The sequence below is a fragment of the Schistocerca americana genome, chromosome 6 (genome assembly GCF_021461395.2).
Source record: "Schistocerca americana isolate TAMUIC-IGC-003095 chromosome 6, iqSchAmer2.1, whole genome shotgun sequence".
In the NCBI taxonomy this organism is placed as follows: domain Eukaryota; kingdom Metazoa; phylum Arthropoda; class Insecta; order Orthoptera; family Acrididae; genus Schistocerca; species Schistocerca americana.
Genome location: NC_060124.1, coordinates 184,737,067 through 184,762,692, shown reverse-complemented (window position 1 = coordinate 184,762,692; position 25,626 = coordinate 184,737,067). Strand labels below are relative to the sequence as shown.

At 40.2% G+C, this 25,626-nt stretch overlaps 1 protein-coding gene across 1 annotated transcript in view; it reads right to left on the bottom strand.

Moving 5' to 3' along the window:
- The window catches only part of LOC124619737 (TBC1 domain family member 23), a 221,771-nt gene that overhangs the window by 157,945 nt on the left and 38,200 nt on the right, over positions 1 to 25,626 (bottom strand). The window contains exon 2 of the mRNA XM_047146310.1: positions 23,200 to 23,381. Within this exon, the coding sequence (XP_047002266.1) occupies positions 23,200 to 23,381 (182 nt within the window). The remainder of the gene's footprint in view (positions 1 to 23,199; positions 23,382 to 25,626) is intronic.

Here is a 25,626-nt window from a genome sequence, read left to right as displayed (position 1 = left end):
AACTGGTTTCACTCAAAGGAAATGAATGTATAATAATCCAAATGATATGTAAGCTACAACTGACCGATTCGCTAGTTTCCATTCAGTTGCTCCCATAAACTTGTTTCACCCAAAAGAACGAATGAATAATTCAATCGATTCGTAAAGCTACAACTTAATAAGTCAATAGTTTTCCAAAAACCAACTGAACCGATTGTTTTCATTCGACTGTTCTCAACACTACTGCCAAGTTGATTCTAGTGTCCCACATCAATGTGACTGCCATCATATGATTTCTGGCTCATTATAGGCAATGTGGCTGGCAGGCAGCGAACTTCTGGAATGGTAGACATTGCACCCCATGTGAGCCGCTGTTGCTACCCCATATGCCATAGCTGTGCATCCATTTACCATGCACCTGAAATTCCACAAACATTCTATTCATCTGAACCCAACCTTAGAGGACCCTCAAAGATAAAGATTATGTCCTGAAAAAACTGGAATGTATTTTCATTTAAAAGGTAATAAGATAATCACAAAAAAGGGAATGTAAAATACAATGAGGTGCAAACAATAATTCTTAGACCTTTGTTACCAGGTGTTATCAAACAGAAAATTTGTAACAGATTATTTACATTAATCATATTATTGCACTCAAGATGTGCAAAAATTAATTTTACCAACACTCATGTTATTTGAAATTATTAATAAAATTTATCAATGAAACAGAAGGAGTTGGCTGCCAATAACTCTTTTATGCTCCTCTAAGCTAGGCCTTACTAAGCTTTTAATTCTTCATGGTTGTGAGCAAGTTATTGTAAATGTCTCTCTCTAAATAATGGTCACCTTACTGAACTATAGTAAGTGACTTTAAATCTTTATACATTACTTATGACAAATTTCTTTAAGGAATAAGTATATTGGGAAGCAGTAGTTAGTATCCCCAGTTCATTGACCAAGCCCTGCAGGATGTACTCGAGTTTGCATCACAAATAATTTGCATTACACACTTTTGGACTTTGGCTTGATGAATTACCCTAAAAAATGATCCGTTATGACATTATGGAATGAGAAAGTGAAGTAAGCTTGGTTTTGTGTTTTTTATATCACCCATGTCTGACAACATTCACATTGCAAATTATAACTTGTTTAAGCACTTCAACAGTTATATGGTATGCTGAATTTATCATCATGTTGTAATATCAAAAATTTAACACAGTCAACCTCTTCTATTGCTTGTTGTCACATCTACTTCTACATCCATACTCTGCAAACCATGTGCAATGCACGGCAAAGTGACTTCCCGTTAAATGGAGTACGGGAAGAATGACTTCATTAATGTGTGTGTGGGCACTGTAATTAGTGTCAACAAATATTTGTGGTCCTTATGAGTGTGATATGGAAGGGGCTGTAGTATATTCCTAGATTCATCGCCTAAAGCCAGTTCTTGAAACTTTGTTAAGTAGGCTTTCATGGGATAGTTTGCAACTGTCTTCCAGCATTTACCAGTTCAATTTTTTTCAGTGTCTCTGTGATCCCCTCTCACGGGTCAGACAAACCCATGACTATTTGAGCTGTCCTTCACTGTAGAAGTTCAATATCCCTCACTAGCAGGGCTGCTGATAACCAGGACTGGGCCAAGGGCAAGATGTGTTATTGCGCCCCGTCTCTAAATACAGCAACCCAGTTTTATTGTTATTTTAAAGAAGTAGAGATGAATTATGGGTGGGTCCACCTTTTTGCAAGCACACAAAATACTGTTGTGTTTTAACACCAAAGAGGTGGACCCATCATTAAACCATCGTTATTTTCTGCAAGCACACAAAACCCCAATGTGATCATTTTAAAGGGGGACTGACATGATTTAAACTTAACAGAATTTGAGGAATATTGGAGAAACACAAAAAATACTAACCAGGATAAAATATACAATAAATACAATTTCTTACTAGACACTAAATATATCTTCCCAATTGCAATCAGTCCATGTACAGCAGCGCGCAATACCAATATGTTCTAAAAAGCTGCATGCGAAAATGCCATTTTTCACGGTGTCGTATCTCTCGTTCTATTGATCACACAGATAAGGGGTCAACTGTTTTGGCTAGCTCTTGTCCCAGCAACTATTTGTATGCCTATAGAAAGAACTAGCATACTGTAGCTTCCCTATAGCCAGGGTCAAAATTTAGACAATATACACACTTTCACCAACCCAGGAAAATTGGTCAGTTCTTTAGCATTAGGTGTGGTACAGGATGGACATTAGGTGTCTCATGAAAGCACCATTTGTTCATGGGCGATAGCTGAGAAAACCCCCCAAAAAAACCACAATTTTTGGGTTCAAAAAGTACCAATTGTGGGGCTGGCCACATTCAGAGTTTCTACTCATGGCAGATCATCAAAAATTTTACAACGTGTTCGGAAGGTGATATTCTCATGCAGCTTCGAAACTTTTTTTCGATATTATTATCTGTTACCTATAGTCAGACGTTGGAAGTTAGAGTAACTATGGAGAAAACTGCAAAAAGCAATTTTTAGTTGTTTTGTGCACAGTGGTTTGCAATTATCTACATAACCAACCATAGTAAATGGCTCAAATTTTAACTGTGCATTCTTCAGACATTCAGTCAGAAATGCCATTTTGCCAGTTTTTGAATATCTGTGCCCGCTGTTAAGATATACCTGAAAACCATGATTTTTGGGTGCAAAAGCACCAGCTCGGGGATCACCACTTCTATAATTTCTATTAATGGCAGATTATTGAAAATTTCACCATACGTTCTTAAGATGATATTCTCAGACAACTTCGAAACTTTTTCCAGTATCCTTATCTGTTACCAAGATCCATCAGTTCAAAGTTGTTATACTTATGCAATAAAATATAACATAATATCCAATCTGCATTGTAAAGACAATTTTAACTGACATTGTGAACATATGGCAAAGGTTCTAGGATCATCGCAAGGATTCTGACATAACCAAACTATATTGTTTTTCACCAATGAAATTATATAATGCATTGTATCTGTATAATGGGCACGTCTTGCCTATATTAATATGCCCACAGTGGTGCTGAAATTAACAAAAAATGGGCTAAAAAGGATCTTAATATGCCTGAAAAGAATTTAATTTGACTGTAAAAAATTATGTGAAAGTGGAGTGACTGCAAATTCAGTAAAAGATTTCTCATAACATTTTTACTCTATTATGACATAATATGTAAGTGTGTTGAAGCTTATAAATAAATAAACTGTCAAATTCTACTCATCTATAGGATTCATTTTATATAAGCTGCAAACACTATTGTAGCAGGGAAAAGAATGGAACTAGCACAAAAAAGATCCTGTCAGAGCACAAAAAGGTGAATATGTTCATCTTGAAGAGATTGACAGAAAAGTGGGGAGTCAACGGAAAAGTGGGGAGCCAATGGAAAAGTGGCGAGCCAATGGAAAAGTGGCGAGCCAGCTGCCTAAATCATCATTCTGCGTTCCTTGCCTAAAATTTTGGCATGTGAACATATTCACACTTTTTTGAGCTACAGGAAAATAGCAGAAACATTGAAAGAGAAAGGAGACAGTTCCAATGTGGCAGAAAAAGAGAGAAGACAATGATGATGGGAGAAAGTGTCAGTGAAATGGAAAGTGAGATGAATGAAGGCAGTAGCAGTGACTGCCAAGAGATACTGGTTGTATTGAGAGACTGTCAGTAAATGAGAGAGAGAGAGAGAGAGAGAGAGAGAGAGAGAGAGATGCATGGAGGTAGAGGCAACAAAAGGAGAAGAGAGGGAGACAGTGGAAATGAAAGACAGATGAGTGGACACCATAAATAGACTTGGAGGGGGAAGGGAGGGGGTGGGCCATCTCGACCCTCCCAGACCAGTGAACTTTAACATGTAGGTATAGGGCAAGTTGCACTTTGGACAAAATTTTAAACACATGGGTACATGTGAAATTCAGCTGCCGAGGTGGAGACTGGCAGTGAGACTGAAAGACAAAAGGAATAGTGTAAGTGAGAGAGGAGACAGTGGAAGTGAGCTGTACTGCAACTCAATGGGAGAAAAAGGAGACAGTGGGAAATAGACATATACAGACAGTGGCAGTGAGAGGGGGCTGCTAACTATGAAGGCTTCAGTATGAACTACTGGATCAATACATTTAGAACGTGTACGTTAAAAGAGCAATAACACACTTGCATGTCAAAATTGTAGGTGAGAAAGGCTTTTCTGTCAAGAGTCTTTTCAGGAGGTACAAATTCACCTTTTTGTCCTCTGACAGGAGCATTTTTCCACTGGTTTATACAACGGCACTCTATGTTGCACGACGCACTGCAATCAGAATTCAAGCTAATTAATAGTTGTTATGGTGTAATCCCCCCTCCCCCCATGAACCATGGACCTTGCCGTTGGTGGGGAGGCTTGTATGCCTCTGCGATACAGATGGCCGTGCCGTAGGTGCAACCACAACGGAGTGGTATCTGTTGAGAGGCCAGACAAACGTGTGGTACCTGAAGAGGGGCAGCAGCCTTTTCAGTAGTTGCAGGGGCAACAGTGTGGATGATTGACTGATCTCGCCTTGTAACACTAACCAAAACGGCCTTGCTGTGCTGGTACTGCGAACGGCTGAAAGAAAGGGGAAACTACAGCAGTAATTTTTCCCGAGGGCATGCAGCTTAACTGTATGGTTAAATGACAACGGCGTCCTCTTGGGTAAAATATTCCGGAGGTAAAATAGTCCCCCATTCGGATCTCCGGGAGGGGACTACTCAAGAGGACGGCGTTACCAGAAAAAAGAAAACTGGCGTTCTGCGGATCGGAGCGTGGAATGTCAAATCCCTTAATCAGGCAGGTAGGATAGAAAACTTAAAAAGGGAAATGGATAGGTTAAAGTTAGATACAGTGGGAATTAGTGAAGTTTGGTGGCAGGAGGAACAAGACTTTTCGTCAGGAGAATACAGGGTTATAAATACAAAATCTAATAGGGGTAATGGAGGAGTAGGTTTAATAATGAATTTAAAAAAAAATAGGAGTGCAGGTAAGCTACTACAAACAGCATAGTGAACGCATTATTGTGGCCTAGATAGATACGAAGCCCATGCCTACCAAAGTATTACAAGTTTATATGCCAACTAGCTCTGCAGATGATGAAGAAATTGATGAAATGTATGATGAGATAAAAGAAATTATTCAGGTAGTGAAGGGAGACGAAAACTTAATAGTCATGGGTGACTGGAATTCAAGAGTAGGAAAAGGGAGAGAGGGAAACATAGTGGGTGAATATGGATTGGGGGAGAGAAATGAAAGAGGAAGCCGTCTGGTAGAATTTTGCACAGAGCATAACTTAATCATAGCTAACACTTGGTTCAAGAATCATAAAAGAAGGTTGTATACATGGAAGAATCCTGGAGATACTAAAAGGTATCAGATAGATTACATAATGGTAAGGCAGAGATTTAGGAACCAGGTTTTAAGTTGTAAGACATTTCCAGGGGCAGATGTGGACTCTGACCACAATCTATTGGTTATGAACTGTAGATTAAAACTGAAGAAACTGCAAAAAGGTGGGAATTTAAGGAGATGGGACCTGGATAAACTGAAAGAACCAGAGGTTGTACAGAGTTTCAGGGAGTGCATAAGGGAACAATTGACAGAAATGGGGAAAAGAAATACAGTAGAAGAAGAATGGGTAGCTCTGAGGGATGAAGTAGTGAAGGCAGCAGAGGATCAAATAGGTAAAAAGACGAGGGCTACTAGAAATCCTTGGGTAACAGAAGAAATTTTGAATTTAATTGATGAAAGGAGAAAATATAAAAATGCAGTAAATGAAGCAGGCAAAAGGGAATACAAACATCTCAAAAATGAGATCGACAGGAAGTGCAAAATGGGTAAGCAGGGATGGCTAGAGGACAAATGTAAGGATATAGAGGCTTATCTCACTAGGGGTAAGATAAATACTGCCTACAGGAAAATTAAAGAGACCTTTAGAAAAAAGAGGACCACTTGCATGAACATCAATAGCTCAGATGGAAACCCAGTACTAAGCAAAGAAGGGAAAGCAGAAAGGTGGAAGGAGTATATAGAGGGTCTATACAAGGGCGATGTACTTGAGGACAATATTATGGAAATGAAAGAGGATGTAGATGAAGATGAAATGGGAGATACGATATTGCGCGAAGAGTTTGACAGAGCACTGAAAGACCTGAGTCGAAACAAGGCCCTGGGAGTAGACAACATTCCATTGGGACTACCGACGGCCTTGGGAGAGCCAGTCCTGACAAAACTCTATCATCTGGTGAGCAAGATGTATGAGGCAGGTGAAATACCCTCAGACTTCAAGAAGAATATAATAATTCCAATCCCAAAGAGAGCAGGTGTTGACGGATGTGAAAATTAGCGAACTATCAGTTTAATAAGGAGAAGAATTAAAAACTTTGAGGTTCGCCGATGACATTGTAATTCTGTCAGAGACAGCAAAGGACTTGGAAGAGCAGCTGAACGGAATGGACAGTGTCTTGAAAGGAGGATACAAGATGAACATAAACAAAAGCAAAACAAGGACAATGGAATGTGGTCAAATTAAGTCGGGTGATGCTGAGGCAATTAGATTAGGAAATGAGACACTTAAAGTAGTAAAGTAGTTTTGCTATTTGGGGAGCAAAATAACTCATGATGGTCGAAGTAGAGAGGATATAAAATGTAGACTGGCAATGGCAAGGAAAGGGTTTCTGAAGAAGAGAAATTTGTTAACATCGAGTTTAGATTTAAGTGTCAGGAAGTCGTTTCTGAAAGTATTTGTATGGAGTGTAGCCATGTACGGAAGTGAAATATGAACAACAAATATTTTGGACAAGAAGAGCATAGAAGCTTTCGAAATGTGGTGCTACAGAAAAATGCTGAAGATTAGATGGGTAGACCACATAACTAATCAGGAGGTATTGAATAGGATTGGGGAGAAGAGGAGTTTGTGGCACCACTTGACAAGAAGAAGGGACCGGTTCGTAGGACATGTTCTGAGGCATCAGGGGATCACAAATTTAGCATTGGAGGGCAGCTTGGAGGGTAAAAATCGTAGAGGGCAACCAAAAGATGAATACAATAAACAGATTCAGAAGGACGTAGGTTGCTTTAAGTACTGGGAGATGAAGAAGCTTGCACAGGATAGAGTAGCATGGAGAGCTGCATCAAACCAGTCTCAGGACTGAAGACCACAACAACAACAACATGGTGTAATAGCTTGAATCAGAGCACACATTAGTATACACATGTGTATCATTGAGCCACTGTTAACAGTACTAGCTTTGTTAGCACGCTGGATGCAATTAAATTTGTTGCCTCTAACACACAATTTTTTTCCAAGTGAGTTTTCTGCAGCCGCATTTCTGATTTCCACACACATTTTCAATCAGAATTACAGTAGATTGCAGTAGCAAGAAGTTTAACCAACATTTATAAATACACTTCCAATTTCATTTGTATTTAATAATAATAATTTCACAGAAAGAAAACAGTTATAACCACACCTGCTTGATGTGCCCTTGTTAATATAATGCTCTAAATTTCACACTTATTTTGCAATGAGATCCTTCTAGAACTTTGATTAGAATAAATAGTTTCCTTCGTCCCAGCACAAGTTCAAAATAACACATTATTGGACATTGCTTCATTAAGAAAACTGTTTAATTTCAAAGCCTCTATTATTTCAGGATACTAGTGTAGCTATTATGACACACCTTGAATAATGTTCTATTACAATCAGAATTACAAAAAAGACAAAAAAATCATTACACAGCACATCTCCTGTTTTTCACTGCGGCTCTGAAAGGACTAACACAGCAATAAGATAAATCATGATTGAGTATAGAGATTAAACATATCAAGAAAGAATACTAGTGCCCTGATGCTTTCATGGCATAAGAGGCTGAAATATTAGTAATAAATTGGTTTAAAAAGTAGTAATGAAGACAGTTATTAGGAGCCCAGGACCACCACAGCTAGGGAACTGGAAGATAGCTCAACCATGAACTACATGGGAAAGGAGAAAATTGATATGACTGACAAAATTACAAGTTCAGCTTCAGACGTTACTCAACATACAATTATTGTACAATGAAATTTCAATGAACTACAAACATCAGCTGTGTATGGGACAGTGACAGAAATCAACAGGGAGAGTTGAAAATGAGAGCCTGTCCGGGATTTGAACCTGAGATCTCCTGGTTACTAGACAGGCCTCTATCCCCTAAGCCAGCGAGGACAAAGGAGCTAGCGCGGCTGTGTGGAAGTAACCCAAGCACGCCCTCCAGCAGACCTGCTTTCTCAACTAAGAGGAGCACTACTTTCATAGTGTGTGGTGTAAGTTGAGAAAGCAGATCTGCTGGGGATCGTGCTTGGGATAAGTCCGCATAGCCGCACTAACTCCTGTGTGCTCAGTGGCTTAGGGTTTAGAGGTCTGCCTAGTAACCAGGAGATCCCAGGTTCTTCTCTTCCCGTTGATTTCAATCAACATCCCATACACAGCTGATGTTTGTAATTCATTGAAATTTCATTCTTCACAGCTGTCACTATCCACCACGGTGTCTCTTCTTTTGGATATGTCTGAAAGAACAGACACCATTCACATACATACTGTCACATAGAAGAAGGTGTAGTTAGATGAATGACGAACACTAACCTGCAGAGCGAACTGCCTATGGCCAGAACACACACACACACACACACACACACACACATATATATATATATATATATATATATATATATTCACAGAACATTCCAATACAATGATTCTTAACATTTGTAGATACTTCTAGAATGTACTCGACAAAAAATAGAAATTAAGATTTTACAGTTTAGGTGAGTTTTGAACTCACGACCCTCCATGCAACACTCTAGTACCATAACCACTACACCACCGTGACTGTGCTACTCAGCTTCTTCTGCAACATTGCTCCCTCCTTAAGAGAACAGCATCTCTGTGTTATGTCCTCCTAGTCCGGGAACAAGCCATTGGTCCTGCATACTCCAACTCCCGATGACTGATGTTCGACCTGGCAGTGGTCATCTTAGAACTTCTTTTGCCGCTACGCTCTTCGTCACCTTTCCGCTTGTTGCCTGTCGCTGGAGCTTCATATTAACCCTGGGTTGCAGAATCCTTATAGGGCTTCATTTGAAGGACGTGGACCATATCTCTGACCTCTCGTCGTCTTGTGTCGGGGTCGAAATCTTGAACTTCATAAGTAACATCAGACAACTGTCTTACAACCTTATAAAGTCCAAAGTAGCGCCTGAGGAGCTTCTAAGAGAGACCAACCTTCCAAACAGGAGTGAAAATCCAGACGAGGTCACCAGGCTGGTAGACAACAGGGCAGTGGCTCACGTCATACTGTCGGCAAACATTTTCTTGACCCTGCAGCATGCGGAGTCGAGCTAATTGCCGAGCTTCCTCAGCTCTGGTCAACACCTGACCATTGTAATCATCGTCCACATCATCAGGATGTAACGGAAACATAGTGTCCATCATCATAGTTGCCTCACACCCGTGCATCAGAGCAGTGTTGGAGGCAAACGTCACAACAGGTACCACCTCATCCCAGCTGCTCTTCTCAACATCGATGAACATTGATAGCACGTTGGCCAAGGTCTTATTAGCGCACTCAGTAAGCCCGTTAGTTTGCGGATGGTAGGCAGTTGACAAGATTAGATTGAAAAACTTTCCCTCGATCAGTAATTAATGGGCTTAGGGCACCGTGTTTTAATACAATGTCTTCCACGATGAATTTGGCTACCTTGAATGCTTTGGCAGTTTTCATGGCTTTTGTAATGGCATAGCATGTCAGAAAATCAGTGCAAACAATAATCCACCTATTGCCACTAGCAGACGTTGGAAATCGTCCAAGGAGATCAATCCCAACACGCTGGAAAGGCGTTTCAGCTGGTGGAATTGGTATGAGTCGGTCACGTGGTTTCTGAGGAACTGCCTTTCTCCTCTCACACTCTCAACAGTGCGACACATAGCGACAGACACTCCTAAATAAACCTGACCAGAAAAATCTCTTGCGGATCCTATTGTATGTGTTAATAAATCCTAAATGTCTGGCCTTAGGTGTGTCATGGAATTTCTGTAGGACAACTAAGTGCATGTGTTTAGGAATCACCGGTAGCCACCTCTTTCCAAACGGATCAAAGTTTTTCTTGCAAAGTAATCCATTAACTACCTCAAATTGCCCTTTCACATCCTCTGACCGATTTGTTGTTGTTGTTGTTGTTGTTGTTGTTGTGGTCTTCAGTCCTGAGACTGGTTTGATGCAGCTCTCCATGCTACTCTATCCTGTGCACGCTTCTTCATCTCCCAGTAACTCCTGCAACCTACATCCTTCTGAACTGACCGATTTAAGGCAAGCATAATTTGAGATATGGTCTTGCACAGGGTTTCTTGAGAGACAGTTGGCTTATTGGGTGTTTTCTTCCACTTTTGTACACTATGGTAATGTCATACTCTTGAAGACGTAGTGCCCACCTGGCGAGTCATCCTGTTGGATCCTTAAGACCTGTCAACCAACAAAGTGAATGATGGTCTCTAACAACCATGAATGGCCTCCCATAGATATACTGTCAAAATTTGCACATGGCCCAGATCACAGGAAGACATTCTCTTTCTGGAGTCAAGTAGTTTCTTTCGGCTTTTGTAAGTGTCCTAGAAGCATAGTATAACCTTCTCTTTTCCATACGAAATTTGCACCAGAACAGCACCGATTCCATACCCACTGGCACCTGTGTGTAGTTCTGTAGCTGCTTTCTCATCACACAGACTAAGTACAGGGTCAATCGTCAGAACTTTTCGCAGCACATTGAAAGAATCTTGTTGAGCACCACCCCAGATAAATTTAGCATCGGCTCTTAACAACTCTTGGAGTGGCCTGGCTTTGATAAAAAAGTCTTTGAAAAAATTACAGTAATAAGAACATAATCCGAGGAAGCTTCTCACATCTCTAATACTTTTCGGAATAGGAAATTCCGTTACAGATCTCACCTTTCCTGGGTCTGGCCACACACCTTCATTTGACACAAGGTGTCTAAGTATTTTGATTTATTTTGCTCCAAAAAGACACTTTCTTAGATGAAGTTTCAGTCCGCCTTGTTGGAGACATTTAAGAACAGCCCTAAGTCTTTTAATGTGTTCATGAAATATCTCTGAGAACACTGTAACATTGTCTAGATAACAAAGACACATCGTCCACTTCAGGTGACTTAGAAGATTATCCATCATCCGTTCAAAAGTTGCCGGTGCATTACACAAACCAAATGGCATTACCTTCAACACATATAGACCCTCAGGGGTGATGAATGCAGTTTTCTCATGATCAGCCTCATCTACTTCAATTTGCCAGTATCCCGAGTACACGTCCATGGTTGAGAAAAACTTAGCCACTTCAGACAATCTAGTGTATCGTCAATTCATGGAAGAGGGCGAACGTCCTTTTCAGTTATCTTATTAAGCTTCCTGTAATCAACACTAAAGTGCCAACTGCCATCCTTCTTCCTGATGAGGACCACTGGTGACGACCATGGGCTCTGCGAAGGCTGAATGATGTCATTCTTCATTATTTTCTCTTTATCGTCGCAAATTATTCGACATTCTGTTGGTGAAACACAGTATGCTCTCTGGCTTACTGGTTGGTGGTCTCCAGCGCTAATCCGGTGCTTCACCATCGATTTGTCTGATTTGCTCTTCACCTGTGGATTGAAGCTTTCAGAGAACTCTTGAAGAATGGCAAGTAGCTTCTTCTGCTGTTCCTTAGTGAGATCTGGTGATAGTCGAGCTAGAAGATCTTTTCTCATAGTGGTAGTATTAATTTCGCCCAAAAACTCGGCATGGGAGGTTTCTATGATGTTCAGCTGTTCTGCAATTAATGGCTCAGTTTTTGCTATGCACATGCTTCTTGGAAGGATCTGTAGTTCATGGTGACAGTTAACTATACACAACTCACCCAATCCGTTCTTAAACGAGACGGCAGAGGCTGGGATGACCAAATTATTCTTCAGTGGTATGCTTCTCTTACATTCCACTACAAGATCCATGGGTTGATGCATGGCATGACACATTACAGTTACCTTTCTAGCGCTTATTGCAGGAATAATCACTTCATCCAGCACACACAGTCTCCACACACTCAGATGCGCACCTTTCTGTCCACAGTATCTCGTCTTGTCTATGATAATCTTCAAGCGACCATAATCTATAATCGCCTGAGAAGCTTTCAAAAAGTCCAATCTGAGAATGACGTCATGACTACACTCTTGTAAGACGACGAATTCTAAGGGCTGTGCATGGCCACTCATACCCACATGAATGACATCTTCCTGTAGGTTTTACATATTTCCCATTAGCCACCTTCAGCAGAGATGTTTTGTTGTCGACGAATACAGTTTTATACAACTGGCGATGGTACTTCTCTGAAATGCCGAACGTGATGCTCCAGAGTTCACAAGAGCTTGGGCTGGTCAGCCATCCATGATGATATCAACTTAAGTTTCCTATCATTTTCGTAGTGATTGACAGCGGAGGATTTCTCTCTTCAGCGGCCTCACCTCCAAGGAAGGTCGCACCGTTTAATTTTCCAGGTTGCGGCAGCTAGGTGATCAGCTGGAGCTTCTAAACTGCGAAGGAGACCTTTATCAGCCTGTTGGGGAGCGTACTCTCCAGCGGCATAGCTTGCGGCGATGTTGACCTATGTCGTCCTGTACCCACATCTTCTTGTTCATCTTTATCTTCCCGGAGTTGGCATCGGCTAAGATCGGTCTGCTGTCTTCTGGCATGGGCGTCATCAAATATCCGCCACCTTTCTCGACAATAGCGCACCACATGTCCCGGTCGTCCGCAGTGGAAACATACTGGTTGGTTATCCTGGGTCCTCCAGACGTCAGTCTTCCGTGGTGCCCAAACAATGTTTCAGCTGACAAATTTAACTTACTGAGAGGTATGACAGCAAGGAAATTTCATCCAAGCCAGCTGCAACTGGTATTGCAGCATCAACCCAGGTACTCCACTGTTTATCAGGCACAGAATATAAAGAACTTCCAACACCCAGTTTCACCAATTCCCATCATTGTGGATGTCTACTGAACAGGATGTGGGGAAGATGAATCACTCCAAAAAAAGAATCTGCTTCATGACAACTCTCAGCTGCACATATTCCAGATAAGCCTTTACAAGCACACAATAATTCAATAATTCTCCTTATTTTCTTTCAGTTCCAAGATGGCATCCATAGTGTGATGGGCACAATTACAAATTATTCATTCTTGAAAATGTTTTCCAACTTCTTGTAGGTCCCTGATCTTGCTAATGTGTTTTGTAAGAACTGGGTCATAATGACTCAAGAGCTCTAACATCCCAAGGATATTTCCATTATTTGAATCTCCAATTTTCTGAGATTAACCTCTGAAAGTCAAGCCTCCTTGACCAAGAAATAATTTCACAAGTAACATGAGAGTCCTCATGTCAGTCGGCTGTTCTAAAGACGAGCAAAAGAAGAACATTACCTTATTCCTTCAGAGCATCAGCATGCCTAATGCACATCTTTCACTTTTACGATTCTTCTGGGACTATCACAAGGTGGTTTTAGTGTACACAGTATGAAGAAAACATTGTGCACTCAAAATTAAACTCGAAACAGAACTGAGCCATGTTGGCTGAGCTTAAGGTGCCCTCCGCCACACACCGTTGGGTGGCTTGCGGAGTATCAATGTAGATGTAGATGTAGACTGTCTCAGTGGGTGGTCATTGCTACAGTTGTGCTAATCAGCAGTATGTGGGCATAATGTCAACACAGTCGATTTACCCTGCATTAAGAAAGCATAGTTGCTGATATGGGTGTTGGAGTGTTGTTCATTTTCTGATGCTGTCTGTTTTAACCTTGGGGGTAAGGTACTCGTTACATGATTGATGCATGTGCTCCAGTGTTGAAGTTTCTCCCGCTACACCGGATTGCCTGTGGTTCTCCATCACTCTAAAGAATTGAATTTACCTTTTGGTGCCTCCATTTGAAGTCATTTGAGTGTGGCATTTGTGTGTTTTAAAATTTCTTTTAATTACAACTTGTTATCTGTCCACTTGTTTATCAGCAGCGCCTAAAATTAATTGTCATATGTTCTAGGCCGCCATGTGTGTTAGTGACCACTGAAGTCGAAATTGAGTCTGATTTGTATTGGAAGTTGTTGCTTCCCTGACTGATGTAGTGAACACAAAATTGCCTATGGCTGTGATAAGTAAAAGCTAGTAGTCCACTAAATCTTGGCTCTTTTGAATAACTGAGTTCTATAACTCTGGTGAAGTTTTGCCCTTTCAGGAAATGTAATACTTATTGTTTCAAATATGATTGTGATTGTAGTTGTTTGAGTGTTAGCACAAGACTTGCTTATTACCTTCTAAGCCACTTAATGTGTCTGAGGGCTTTGGGATTATTACATTAACTTGTTATATTTTATTGTAAGATCAACTGGTTAATTCTTTTAGTATTCATATTGTAAAAATATTGTTTTTACATGTAAGGTTTGGTTGGGGCTTGGAGCCACATTCACATTGAGCTTCTTGTCTTGGTCTGAGCATTTTCATATGTTCCACAATTATTATGCATGATTTATATGCTTTCTCTCGTCCTTCCGTGCCATTCGTGGTTTTTGGAGGTGCTGGTCCAGGATGTTATTTGTTACCTACTGGTCCACATACGCTGTGTATATGCGTGTGGGCACCGCACTGCTTCCCATCTCACTGTAACCTCTGTGATGTTACAGCCCCCTTGCTCCCTATGGCATCCCTCAAAAGTTGAGTTTCTACATTACTGGCCATTAAAACTGCTACACCATTAAAATTGCTACACCACAACACCACAAAGATGACGTGCTACAGACGCAAAATTTAACCGACACGAAGAAGACGCTGTGATATGCAAATGATTAGCTTTTAAGAGCATTCACACAAAATTGGCGCTGGTGGCGACACCTACAACGTGCTGACTTGAGGAAAGTTTCCCAATTTCTCATACACAAATACCAGTTGACTGGCCTTGCCTGGTGAAACGTTGTTGTGATGCCTCGTGTAAGGAGGAGAAATGCGTACCATCACGTTTCCGACTTTGATAAAGGTCGGATTGTAGTCTATCGTGATTGCGGTTTATTGTATCGCAACATTGCTGCTCGTGTTGGTCGAGATCCAATGACTGTTAGCAGAATATGGAATCGGTGGGTTCAGGAGAGTAATACGGAACACTGTGCTGGAACCCAACGGCCTCTTATCACTAGCAGTCAAGATGAAAGGCATCTTATCTGCATGGCTGCAACGGATCGTGCAGACACGTATCGATCCCTGAGTCAACAGATGGGGACGTTTGCAAGACAACAACCATCTGCATGAACAGTTCAACGACGTTTGCAGCAGCATGGACTATCAGCTCAGAGACCACGGCTGCAGTTACCCTTGACGATGCATCACAGACAGGAGCACCTGCGATGATGTACTCAACGATGAACCTGGGTGCACGAATGGCAAAACGTCATGTTTTCGGATGAATCCAGGTTCTGTTTACAGTATCATGATGGTCGCATCGTTGTTTGGTGACATCGCGGTGAACACACATTGGAAGCATGTATTCGTCATCGCCATACTGGCGTATCACCCAGCGTGATGGTATCGGGTGGCATTGGTTACACGTCTCGGTCACCTCTTGTTCGCATTGATGGCACTTTGAACAGTGGACGTTACATTTCAGATGTGTTACGATCTGTGGCTCTACCCTTCATTTGTTCCCTGCGAAACCCTACATTTCAGCAGGATAATGCACGACCGCATGTTGCAGGTCCCGTATGGGCCTTTCTGGATACAGAAACTGTTCGACTGCTGCCCTGGCCAGCACATTCTCCAGATATCTCACCACTCGAAAACATCTGGTCAATGGTGGCCAAGTAACTGGCTCGTCACAATACGCCAGTCACTACTCTTGATGAACAGTGGTGTCGTGTTGAAGCTGCAATGGCAGCTGTACCTGTACACGCTATCCACGCTCTGTTTGACTCAATGCCCAGGCGTATCAAGGCCGTTATTATGGCCAGAGGTGGTTGTTCTGGGTACTGATTTCTCAGAATCTATGCACCCAAATTGCGTGAAAGTGTAATCTCATTTCAGTTCTAGTATAAAATATTTGTCCAATGAATACTCGTTTATCATCTGCATTTCTTCTTGGTGTAGCAATTTTAATGTCCAGTAGTGTATCTTGCAGCAATTGGGCATAATTTACCCAGTAGTGCCCATTATTCTAAACCATCTTATTCAGACCTGGCCTGCCATACCTACCCCTTCCATGATTCCCTGTCTGAAGTTTGGTTTATATGTAACAGTTTTAATAATGATGTAATGCTCAATTGTTAAATGGTACTTTATTATTTTTCCACGTAAGTGGCTTGAATATGCCCAAGTGCCTTTCCTGATTAAGCTAATATGTTTTCAGAATTATGTGATTCACTTTGACCATTGGTATAAGAAATTTATTTATACTGAACCTATTTGTGCATTGTTTACCTGTAAATCTGAATTGAAGGGTTTCCATTTTTAATGTATGTTTGCAAGATGCTCTATATTTGTGGTGGTAAGATGGACTAAGAGAATTCAGCAGAAATGTGTTTTTGCCAGGTCGCCTTCTCTGATTGATCAAACTTGTTTTCAGAATTATGTGATTCAATCTTGCCCAGTGTTATAAAAAATTTATTTTTTCTATTTATTTATACTGAACCTATTTTTGTGCATTGTTTACCTGTAAATCTGAATTGAAGATTTTCCATTTTTACTGTATGTTTGAAAAATGCTCTATATTTACAGTGATAAGATGGAATAGGAGAATTTAGAAGAAATATGTTTTTTGGCAGGTAGCTGAATTATAAGATTTAACTGTGCAATAAAATATTGTTGGACTCTTGTGACATAACAAATTACTTAGATAAATGGCTTGCACTTTCCCATGCCCATTTAGCTGTTCCTTTATCTTGGGGCATCAACTGACATTTCAAGAACTGTATGCAATTGGCCTCTATGACTCTCACTGACTTCAGTCAGTTAGTACTTCATTACAGATAAATCCATCACTTGTAAACAATCTGAGGTAACCATTAATATTGTCTTTAAGGACATTAATATACAATATGAGCAGCAGGAGTCCCAAAATGCTTCCCTGGTGCACACAAAAAGTTACTCCTACATATGACATCTGTTCAAAAAATTTTGGAACTTCGTCAACAAAATTTTTCTATACTTACCTTTTACTTACTGCGCATGGTCGCCTTTGGAATATACTCATCCACAATTGATACACTGCTCCCAAGGCTGTTTCCATTTCCGGAAGTGGTCTTGGTAGGCCTCTTGCGGGATCATGTGAAGTGCCGTCTGCGAGTTTTCTTTTATCTCATCTATCGTTGCAAATCTTTGTCCTTTAAATGAGGTTTTCAACTTTGGAAGTAAAAAAAAGGCTGCAGGTGCCATGTTTGTAGAGTAGGAGGATGAGGCAGCACAGTGATTTTGTATTTTTGTGCAATAGTCACACACAAACAGGGATGAATGAATGGGTACGTTATCGTGATACCAAGAGTCGTGAATTCTCTCACCACATTTCAGGCTGTTTCCTTCTCACATTTTCTCGCAGGCATTGCAACACATCCCAATAGTACCATTGCTGAACAGTTTATCCCTGTGGTACAAGTGCATGATGAACTATTCCTCCAAAGTCAAGCAAAACTGTCAGTTTGGCTTTGACATTTGACCTGACCTAATGAGAACTTTTCCCAACCTACCGCAAAGATTGAACCTTGGTCTCAACATCATAACTGTTGACCCATGTCTCATCACCAGTTATGATTCTCTATGGAACGTCTTGTTCTCATTTCCACAATCCAAAAGCTCTTCAAAGATTGTGAGGCGAAGGTCTTTCTGGTCTTGACTCAAGAGCTGCGTGATGAACTTGGTGGCAGCACGATGCAATCCAAGACACTGTGTTGGGATTTCATAACATCATCCAGCTAAAATGTTACATCCTTTTGCAATCTCTCAGTCAGTCTGCCTTGACTAGGATGCACAATTTTGCTGACATTCGTGACATGAGCGTTATCAGTAGACGTCAAAGAGCGTCCTGAATAGGAGTCATCTGCAACTTCAGTTCAGCCATTTTTAAACCATATGAACCATTCGTAACTCCAAGTACAGCTTAAGCAATCATCACCATAGAATTCCCGCATCATTTGGTGTGTCTCTGTAAAGGTTTTCTTGAATTTCCAGCAAAATTTAATGCAGATGCATTGCTCCTCTAACTCCGCCATGTCGAAATTCACAAACTGTGCAACAATGTTCTACTCAATAGAGTACTGCACAATAACTAACAGACATACAACAATGAAATTTATGGCAGTTACACATTAAACACATGTATGTGAAGGAATGCCAAACTCATTTCGTTCCAACACACCATTATCACGAAATTACAAATGTTCCGGAATTTTCTGAACAGACCTTGTGTGTCAATGAGTCTCCATCCGAAAAAAATGCTGTGTCCTCTCTTTTGATACTAATCATTTGTGTGGTACTATCTCAAATGGTTTCAAGAAATACTTTACCTACTTTACAACCTAAATCCATCAGTTTCTTTCTTCATTTTCTAACCTGATGTGACTATCTTTTTCTCGTAATGCACTTGCTTTGATTTCTGTTACTATTTTCAATATCTTCCAGTATATCTTTTTCTTTCTCCTCCTTTTTCTTCTTCTTCTTCTTTAAGGTTTTGGTGTAATTTTGGTTTCTTTCGCGGAAAACAGATTTCATGTAAGGTAAAGACCATGTGTTGTATTTTTTCATTCATGTCACAAGCAGTGTATACATCACTCTAGTTCATTTCTTTGACAAGATAATATCTAAAATTATCAATGTTTGGTTTAGCGACTACACCCTGACCTCTATTTAGTAGTTTCTGTATCCTGACCAACATTAAAGTTTTACATAAGGAATTGCTATCATTGTCTGAGAGCCAATTGATTACTGGTTTTGTAATTTTTTTTTTCATTATACCATTCTATAAACATATTATCAATGCCTATTTTTGAGCAGTTTGCTACCCCACTTGGAAAGTAGGAATTAAGTTGAATGATAATATTACTGCTTGCAATAAATTCTTAATGGAAGAGTTTTAAAAATAAGTTACTACCAACTCATAGGAGATGCAAATGTCAAATGATAATATACAACATGTGAGAAGAGGTAATAACACAGGAAGAGACATTAGTGATAGGTGCTACGCTGTAGTTGCATGCCAACCACTAGTTAGAGAGTGCCAAACTGTTATGCTTTACGAACCACCACAGCAAACCTGCCTGCCATACTTGCCACTACCTGCTCTCCTCATATCATTAATAAAATTCTTTTTCATTGTATATTTGATGTAATTTGACACTTGGAATTGGACTCACAGTTAGAAAGAATTCACTCGTTAATCACACAAGATTTATATATCATCGTCTGCTACAACACAAGGAATTACGTCCAAAGCTACGAAGCACAGATTACGTGTGTTAATAGTGATGAAAATACCAAGGTAAGAATTCTGAAGTGTGGAATCAATTGTATTTGTACTGATGAGACACACAGTCTCAATAACAATGATGTTAACTGGAAACGGATTATGTGTGGTAAGGATTTTCACATAAGTTCCACACACACAACAGAAATGACCATGTGGTAGTGTCATTTTCCAAACTTTCATTAAATTTTTCGGATCAGACTTGGCAAGAACTTCCTGTAACATGTGGAAGGTTACAATGATAACACCACAAATAAGAGACTACTGCATGTGACCTGTAGATGTATGAAAAAAGTAAACACTGATGTAAGATGCCAAGAGAAACAAATAGAAGTGTACAGGACCAACAACACACCATTACAGGAGACAGATGCTCCTGCTTTTAAAATCATGCTCCCTGCCCTAAAATAAAGTCTAGAACACGATTCTGCTACAGCACAGTTTTGGGCATACTTTCTGGAGAACTATGTCCATAGCATACATTGATGTGCAAATAGCTAGAGATTGCATGCTATGCTGATCATCAACATGCTCACTGAGAGACTGTACCATACCTTAAAATACATTTAGCTGGCAAGAAATTGTGTGGATAAATCTCTGTTTGTACTTATGCATTTTGTCAAAGAAAAATTTTCTAATCAATTTAGAGTGCTTGTGAAACAAAAATTCATTAACAAAATCAAACATGTCTGTTGCAGAAATAAACAGACTGCAACAATACACAGGCTTTCATTACTGAGGAGAAATGTAGCTGGATAACATCATCTCCCTAAAATGAAAACGACAATCAGGTGGAATGCAGATGCTCATTGCGTGTACTAAATGGCAGTGCTTGGTGTTCATAGATATTTGTCCTTCATAGCTGACTGGCCAGCAAGGCTGGCTGCCATGCAGGGGGCCCTGGGTTCAATTCCCGGCCAGGTTGGAGATTTAATCCACTTGGGGACTGGGTGTTGTGTCGTCCTCCTCCTCATTTCATCATTATTAATGTGCAAGCTGCCAAAGCAGCAACAAATGAAAAGACTTACAACAGGCAGCTGAATACACAAGATGATGTAACCCACACAAAAATGCCCCACCCTCATTCATTCATTCACTCTCATGTCACATGTTGAACCACTTGTTTGTCTTTCTCAGCCTTCAATAATCCAGAAAATTACAATAAACTGATCATAGTCCAGTAGTTATTCAACAATGGAAAAAAAAGGAAATATTGGCCCAAGTCAGTGCATATCAAACTTAACACAAAGAAGGGGTAGAACCGGTTTCAAGGTGTTAGGCTTATTATAGATGTTTAACAAGCAAAGGAAGTAGAAGTTTCCAGAAAGCATACACTTTCCTTAAAAGTGATGTCAGATGTAGTTCAGAGCCAGAATAATAAGTCACTCATGCCAAAAGCTGATATATATGAGAAAACAGGTTAGGTTAGGTTAGCGTTTTTTAACGTCCCGTCGACAACGAGGTCATTAGAGACGGAGCGCAAGCTCGGATTGGGGAAGGATGGGGAAGGAAATCGGCCGTGCCCTTTCAAAGGAACCATCCCGGCATTTACCTGAAACGATTTAGGGAAATCACGGAAAACCTAAATCAGGATGGCTGGAGACGGGATTGAACCGTCGTCCTCCCGAATGCGAGTCCAGTGTGCTAACCACTGCGCCACCTCGCTCGGTATGAGAAATCAACCGGACTGTTTTGTGAAAACCCATTTTGAGAGAAACTAAGTATACTTTGAAACATTCTGGATAACTGCTTTTATTTTAATATTTTATTAATTATTATAGTCTACCGATTGCAAATTGTTTTGTGATATATTTAGTAACAGAACTTGAAAACCATAATAATTCTCTGCTCAACAATTACCAAAATGAGGTAGCTATTTCAGTTACTGATTCACTGACTTCCTTCACCTGTTGCAAAAATCCAGTGAAACCAGTATGTTACTGTTTACTGCCAGCAGTAGTGTCTCTGCTTTAGTCATACCTTTCATAACATCATCACGTGAATGGTGACTGTCAAAACATAATAATTCAGATGTACTCTTAACATGATGTTAAGAACCAGCTGTGCTCATAATTTACATTAACTTTGGGCAAATAATAACCCACTCCACAGTTAGCAAATACCTGTCTCATATGCAAGCGTGTACTACATTATTTGCAAGTATTACATTTTTGTTACAAGGGGCATTCAATTAGTAACGCAACACTTTTTTTCCCAGCCAAATTCAGTTGAAAAAATGCAGGATTTGCTGTAGGACATTGTGAAATGTTTCTGCTTCAGCCCCTATAGTTTCATGGACTACCAACATGTGGGTGTGCTGTAAGTAGCCTTCACAATGGTGTCTATATCGGAGGTGTGCTCCAAGCAGAAAGCTGCCATTGAATTACTTTTGGAAGAAAACCAGGGCATCGCAAATATTTATACGAGCCTGCAGAATGGTGCTTGCAGAATGTCTACAGAGATGTGGCAGTGAACGAAAGCACCATGAACTGTCAGGTGACGCATCTGTCATCGCTGCAACAAGGTCACCCAAATGTGTCCAATATCCCGCGTGCTGGAACACACAGACACACTCATTCGAGGTGATCAACACCTCACTGCACAACTTGACATCTCTGTCAGCAGTGGTGACACACTCATCCATCAATTACAGGACTCAAAGGTGTGGGCCCATTGGGTTCCTCGCTGCCTAACAGAAGACAATTAAGAGTAACAAAAGACCATTTGTGCAGAACTGCTTGCATGTTACAAGGCTGATCGAGACAATTTTTTGTTGATCATCATCGCAGGCAATGAAACATGGGTTCTCTATTTCGGACTGGAAACAAAATGACAATCCATGGAGTGGTACCACTTCACCTCGACTCCAAAGAAAAAGTTCAAAGCCGCACTTTCAACTGGTAACACCATAGTGACAGACTCCTGGGACTCTGAAGGGGTTATTCTGTTTGAGTCCTCCCTCACGGTGCTCCAATCAACTCTAAAGTGTATTCTATTTCCCTCAGGGAATTGAAGAAAGAACTTCAGGGTGTTCGTTGCCAAAAAAATGCAAACGAATGTCTCCTGCTCCATGACAACACAAGGCATCACACAAAGATTGCACATGAGAGAGGACCTTACAAAACTTCATTGGACTGTTCTTCCTCATCGGTCCTACAGCCTGGGTCTCGCAGCTTCTTACTGCCATCTGTTTGGCCCACTGAGAGATGCACTCTTTGGGAAGCAATACTTTGATGATGGGGAGGTTATTGATGTAGCAAAACGTTGGCTACAACATCAACCAGTAGAGTGGTATCATGTGTGCATACAGCTCCTCCAATTAAGGTGTCATAAGGCCGTCGTATTGAATGGAGATTATGCTGAAAAACAGCCAAAAGAGTGGGGGAATAATATGTTGTATTGGAATCCTGAGTAAAGCCTACATGCTTCCAGAAAATAATGTGTTGCATTGCTTATTGAATGCCCCTCATATATTCAGATGTTCATTTTATCAACACATACTGATTTATATACAGTGGTTCATCAATCCAGCCACACACAATTGCAAAGCTATCTTGTATGTGGTCATTTCGTAACACTAAGTTTTGCAAAATAAATGATTATGCAACATGTACTCACCAACAAACTGCTGACACTCGTCTCTTAAGGCTATCTGTTGTGGAAGATCGAACACATCATTAAACAAGACCATCTGATTTCCCTTGTCAAGCACACCCAATGCCTTCTGCCATTCCTCTGGACGTAAGGCATCATCAGGAATCTCGTCTTCACCAAGGAGGGCATTCTCCAAGTCTTGCATCCTTAAACAAATTCACACAAGTAATTCAACATACACATCTGCTGGAAATTCAAAGCCTTTTCTTGGAAATTCAGTCACATAAAATATTTTTTTTTTTTTTTAAGTAACATCAGAAATATTTTGATTAGCACATAATTAATAAGTAGAAAATCATATTTACAAGAAATAGAGTTTGCAGCCTGAACCACTATTGCACGTACTTTCAAATTCCAGAAGAATGGAAAAATTGGTAGAGGCTGATGTCGGGAAAGATTAGCTTGGGTTCTGGAGAAATATATGAACAAATGGGGCAAAAAAGGTTGTAGGTTTAGAAGAAAGCTTTAGCCAGTGTTGACCAGAAATTCTGAAGCTAGCAGGAATAAAATACAGGGTGCAAAAGACTATTAACAAGGCGTAAAAAAGCCAGACTGCTGTTACAAGAGTTGAAGAATATGAAAGGGAGTCATACAGGGTTGCAGCTTATCTCCAGTGTTATTCACTCTGTACACTGAGCAATCTGTGATTGAAACCAGAGAAAGATTTGGAAAGAGTGTTAAAGTTTGGGAAGAAAAACTAAGACTCTGGGGTTTGCTAAAGATATTCTAATCCTGTCAGTGACAGCAAAGGACTTGGGGAGTTCAGTCGAACACGGCAGATAATGCCTTGAAAAGAGTTTTGACGATTAACATCAACAAAAGACAAGGGCACTAGAGTCAATTAGAATTTGAAAATGAAAAAGTAGTCAATGAGTTTTGCTGTTTAGGCTTCAAAATAACTTACTATGACACTAGCAGAGAGGATATACAATACAGACACGCAATAACAAGAAATATGTTTCTGCATAAGAGAAATTTGTTAACAATGGCTACAAACTTAAATGTCAGGAACTTTTCTCTGAGGTATTTGTCTTAAACATAGACTTGTACGGTAGTGAAATGTGGATGATAAATATTTCAGGCAAGAAAAGAACAGCAGCTTTTGAAACGTGATGCTATAAAAGAATGCCGAAGATTAAATAGGTAGATTGAATAACTAATGACTAACTACTGAATCGAACTGGAGAAAAGAGAAATTTATGGTACAACTGTCTAAAACAATGAATAAGTTGATTGGACACATCCTGGGGCACTAAAGAATTGGCAATTTGGTAATAGAGCTATGTGTCAGGGGGTAAAAATTGTAAAGAATGATCAAGGATCAAATGCAGTGAGGAGGTTCAAATGGTTGCAGGTTGTGGTAGTTATGCAGAGATGATGAGACTTCACAGGGCAGACTAGTGTGGTGAGCTGCACCAAACCATTATTCATATTGGAGATGACAACACTGACGTCGACACCTTTTTCAGATGCCTAAAGAATAAAGTGTTAACTGACAACAGTTAGGTATTAAGAGTACGGCACAGTAAACAAACAAAACTTATTTACTCAGGATAATATTGTAGCTTTCATTATCAGTTTTACTTGTGAGTCCATATAAGGCAACTGCAAAGTAAATAAACAAGTGTTTTTCTGTTTTCTGTTCACAGTGGACGAAATTTCAGTTTACTACAATGCCAAAAATCAGAACAAACTGGGAAAAAATGACCTATGGACACTGTCCCGCCTGAATAAAAAAAAGACGTGGACACTTTGCATACCCAGTGCTACTCACAATTTAGATCTTTTTCTTGTGTACTGATACTGAAGACAAACTCGCTGACAATCGTATGACGCTGTTCAGAGGATTATAGAGAAATAGTAAAGAGTGTGGATGAATGCATTATAAGCACATTAATTATGTTTGCCACACTATGAGGAATGGGATCCTAATAAGAAGAGATAACTCATCTGCCTAAGCAACTGTTAAAGAGTAGAATGAATTTTCACTCTTTGTGGAGTATGTATTGATTTGAAATCTCCTGGCAGATTAAAACTGTGCACTGCACTGGAACTTAAACCTGTGACCGGGTACAGTACAGTTTCAATTTGCCGGGAAGTTTCAACACTTAAGACCTTTAAGTACACTGTTTAACAAAAAAGTGAAGCACCCAGAAGACATCATCGAATGGCAGCGTATCTTCGACCGCCTACACGCCATCAGCAGGTATGTAAATGATAGTTCCAATTCTCTGTGACACACAGTATGGCCACAAGAATGCATTAGTATTACTGCCAGCCCTGGTAGGGTACACAAGGGAAGCAAAAAACATCAGGTGTCGAGTGATCAGTTTGAAGATGTGAAGATACTGCATACTCGTGCGAGACAGTTTTATAGGCACCTGACAGTGA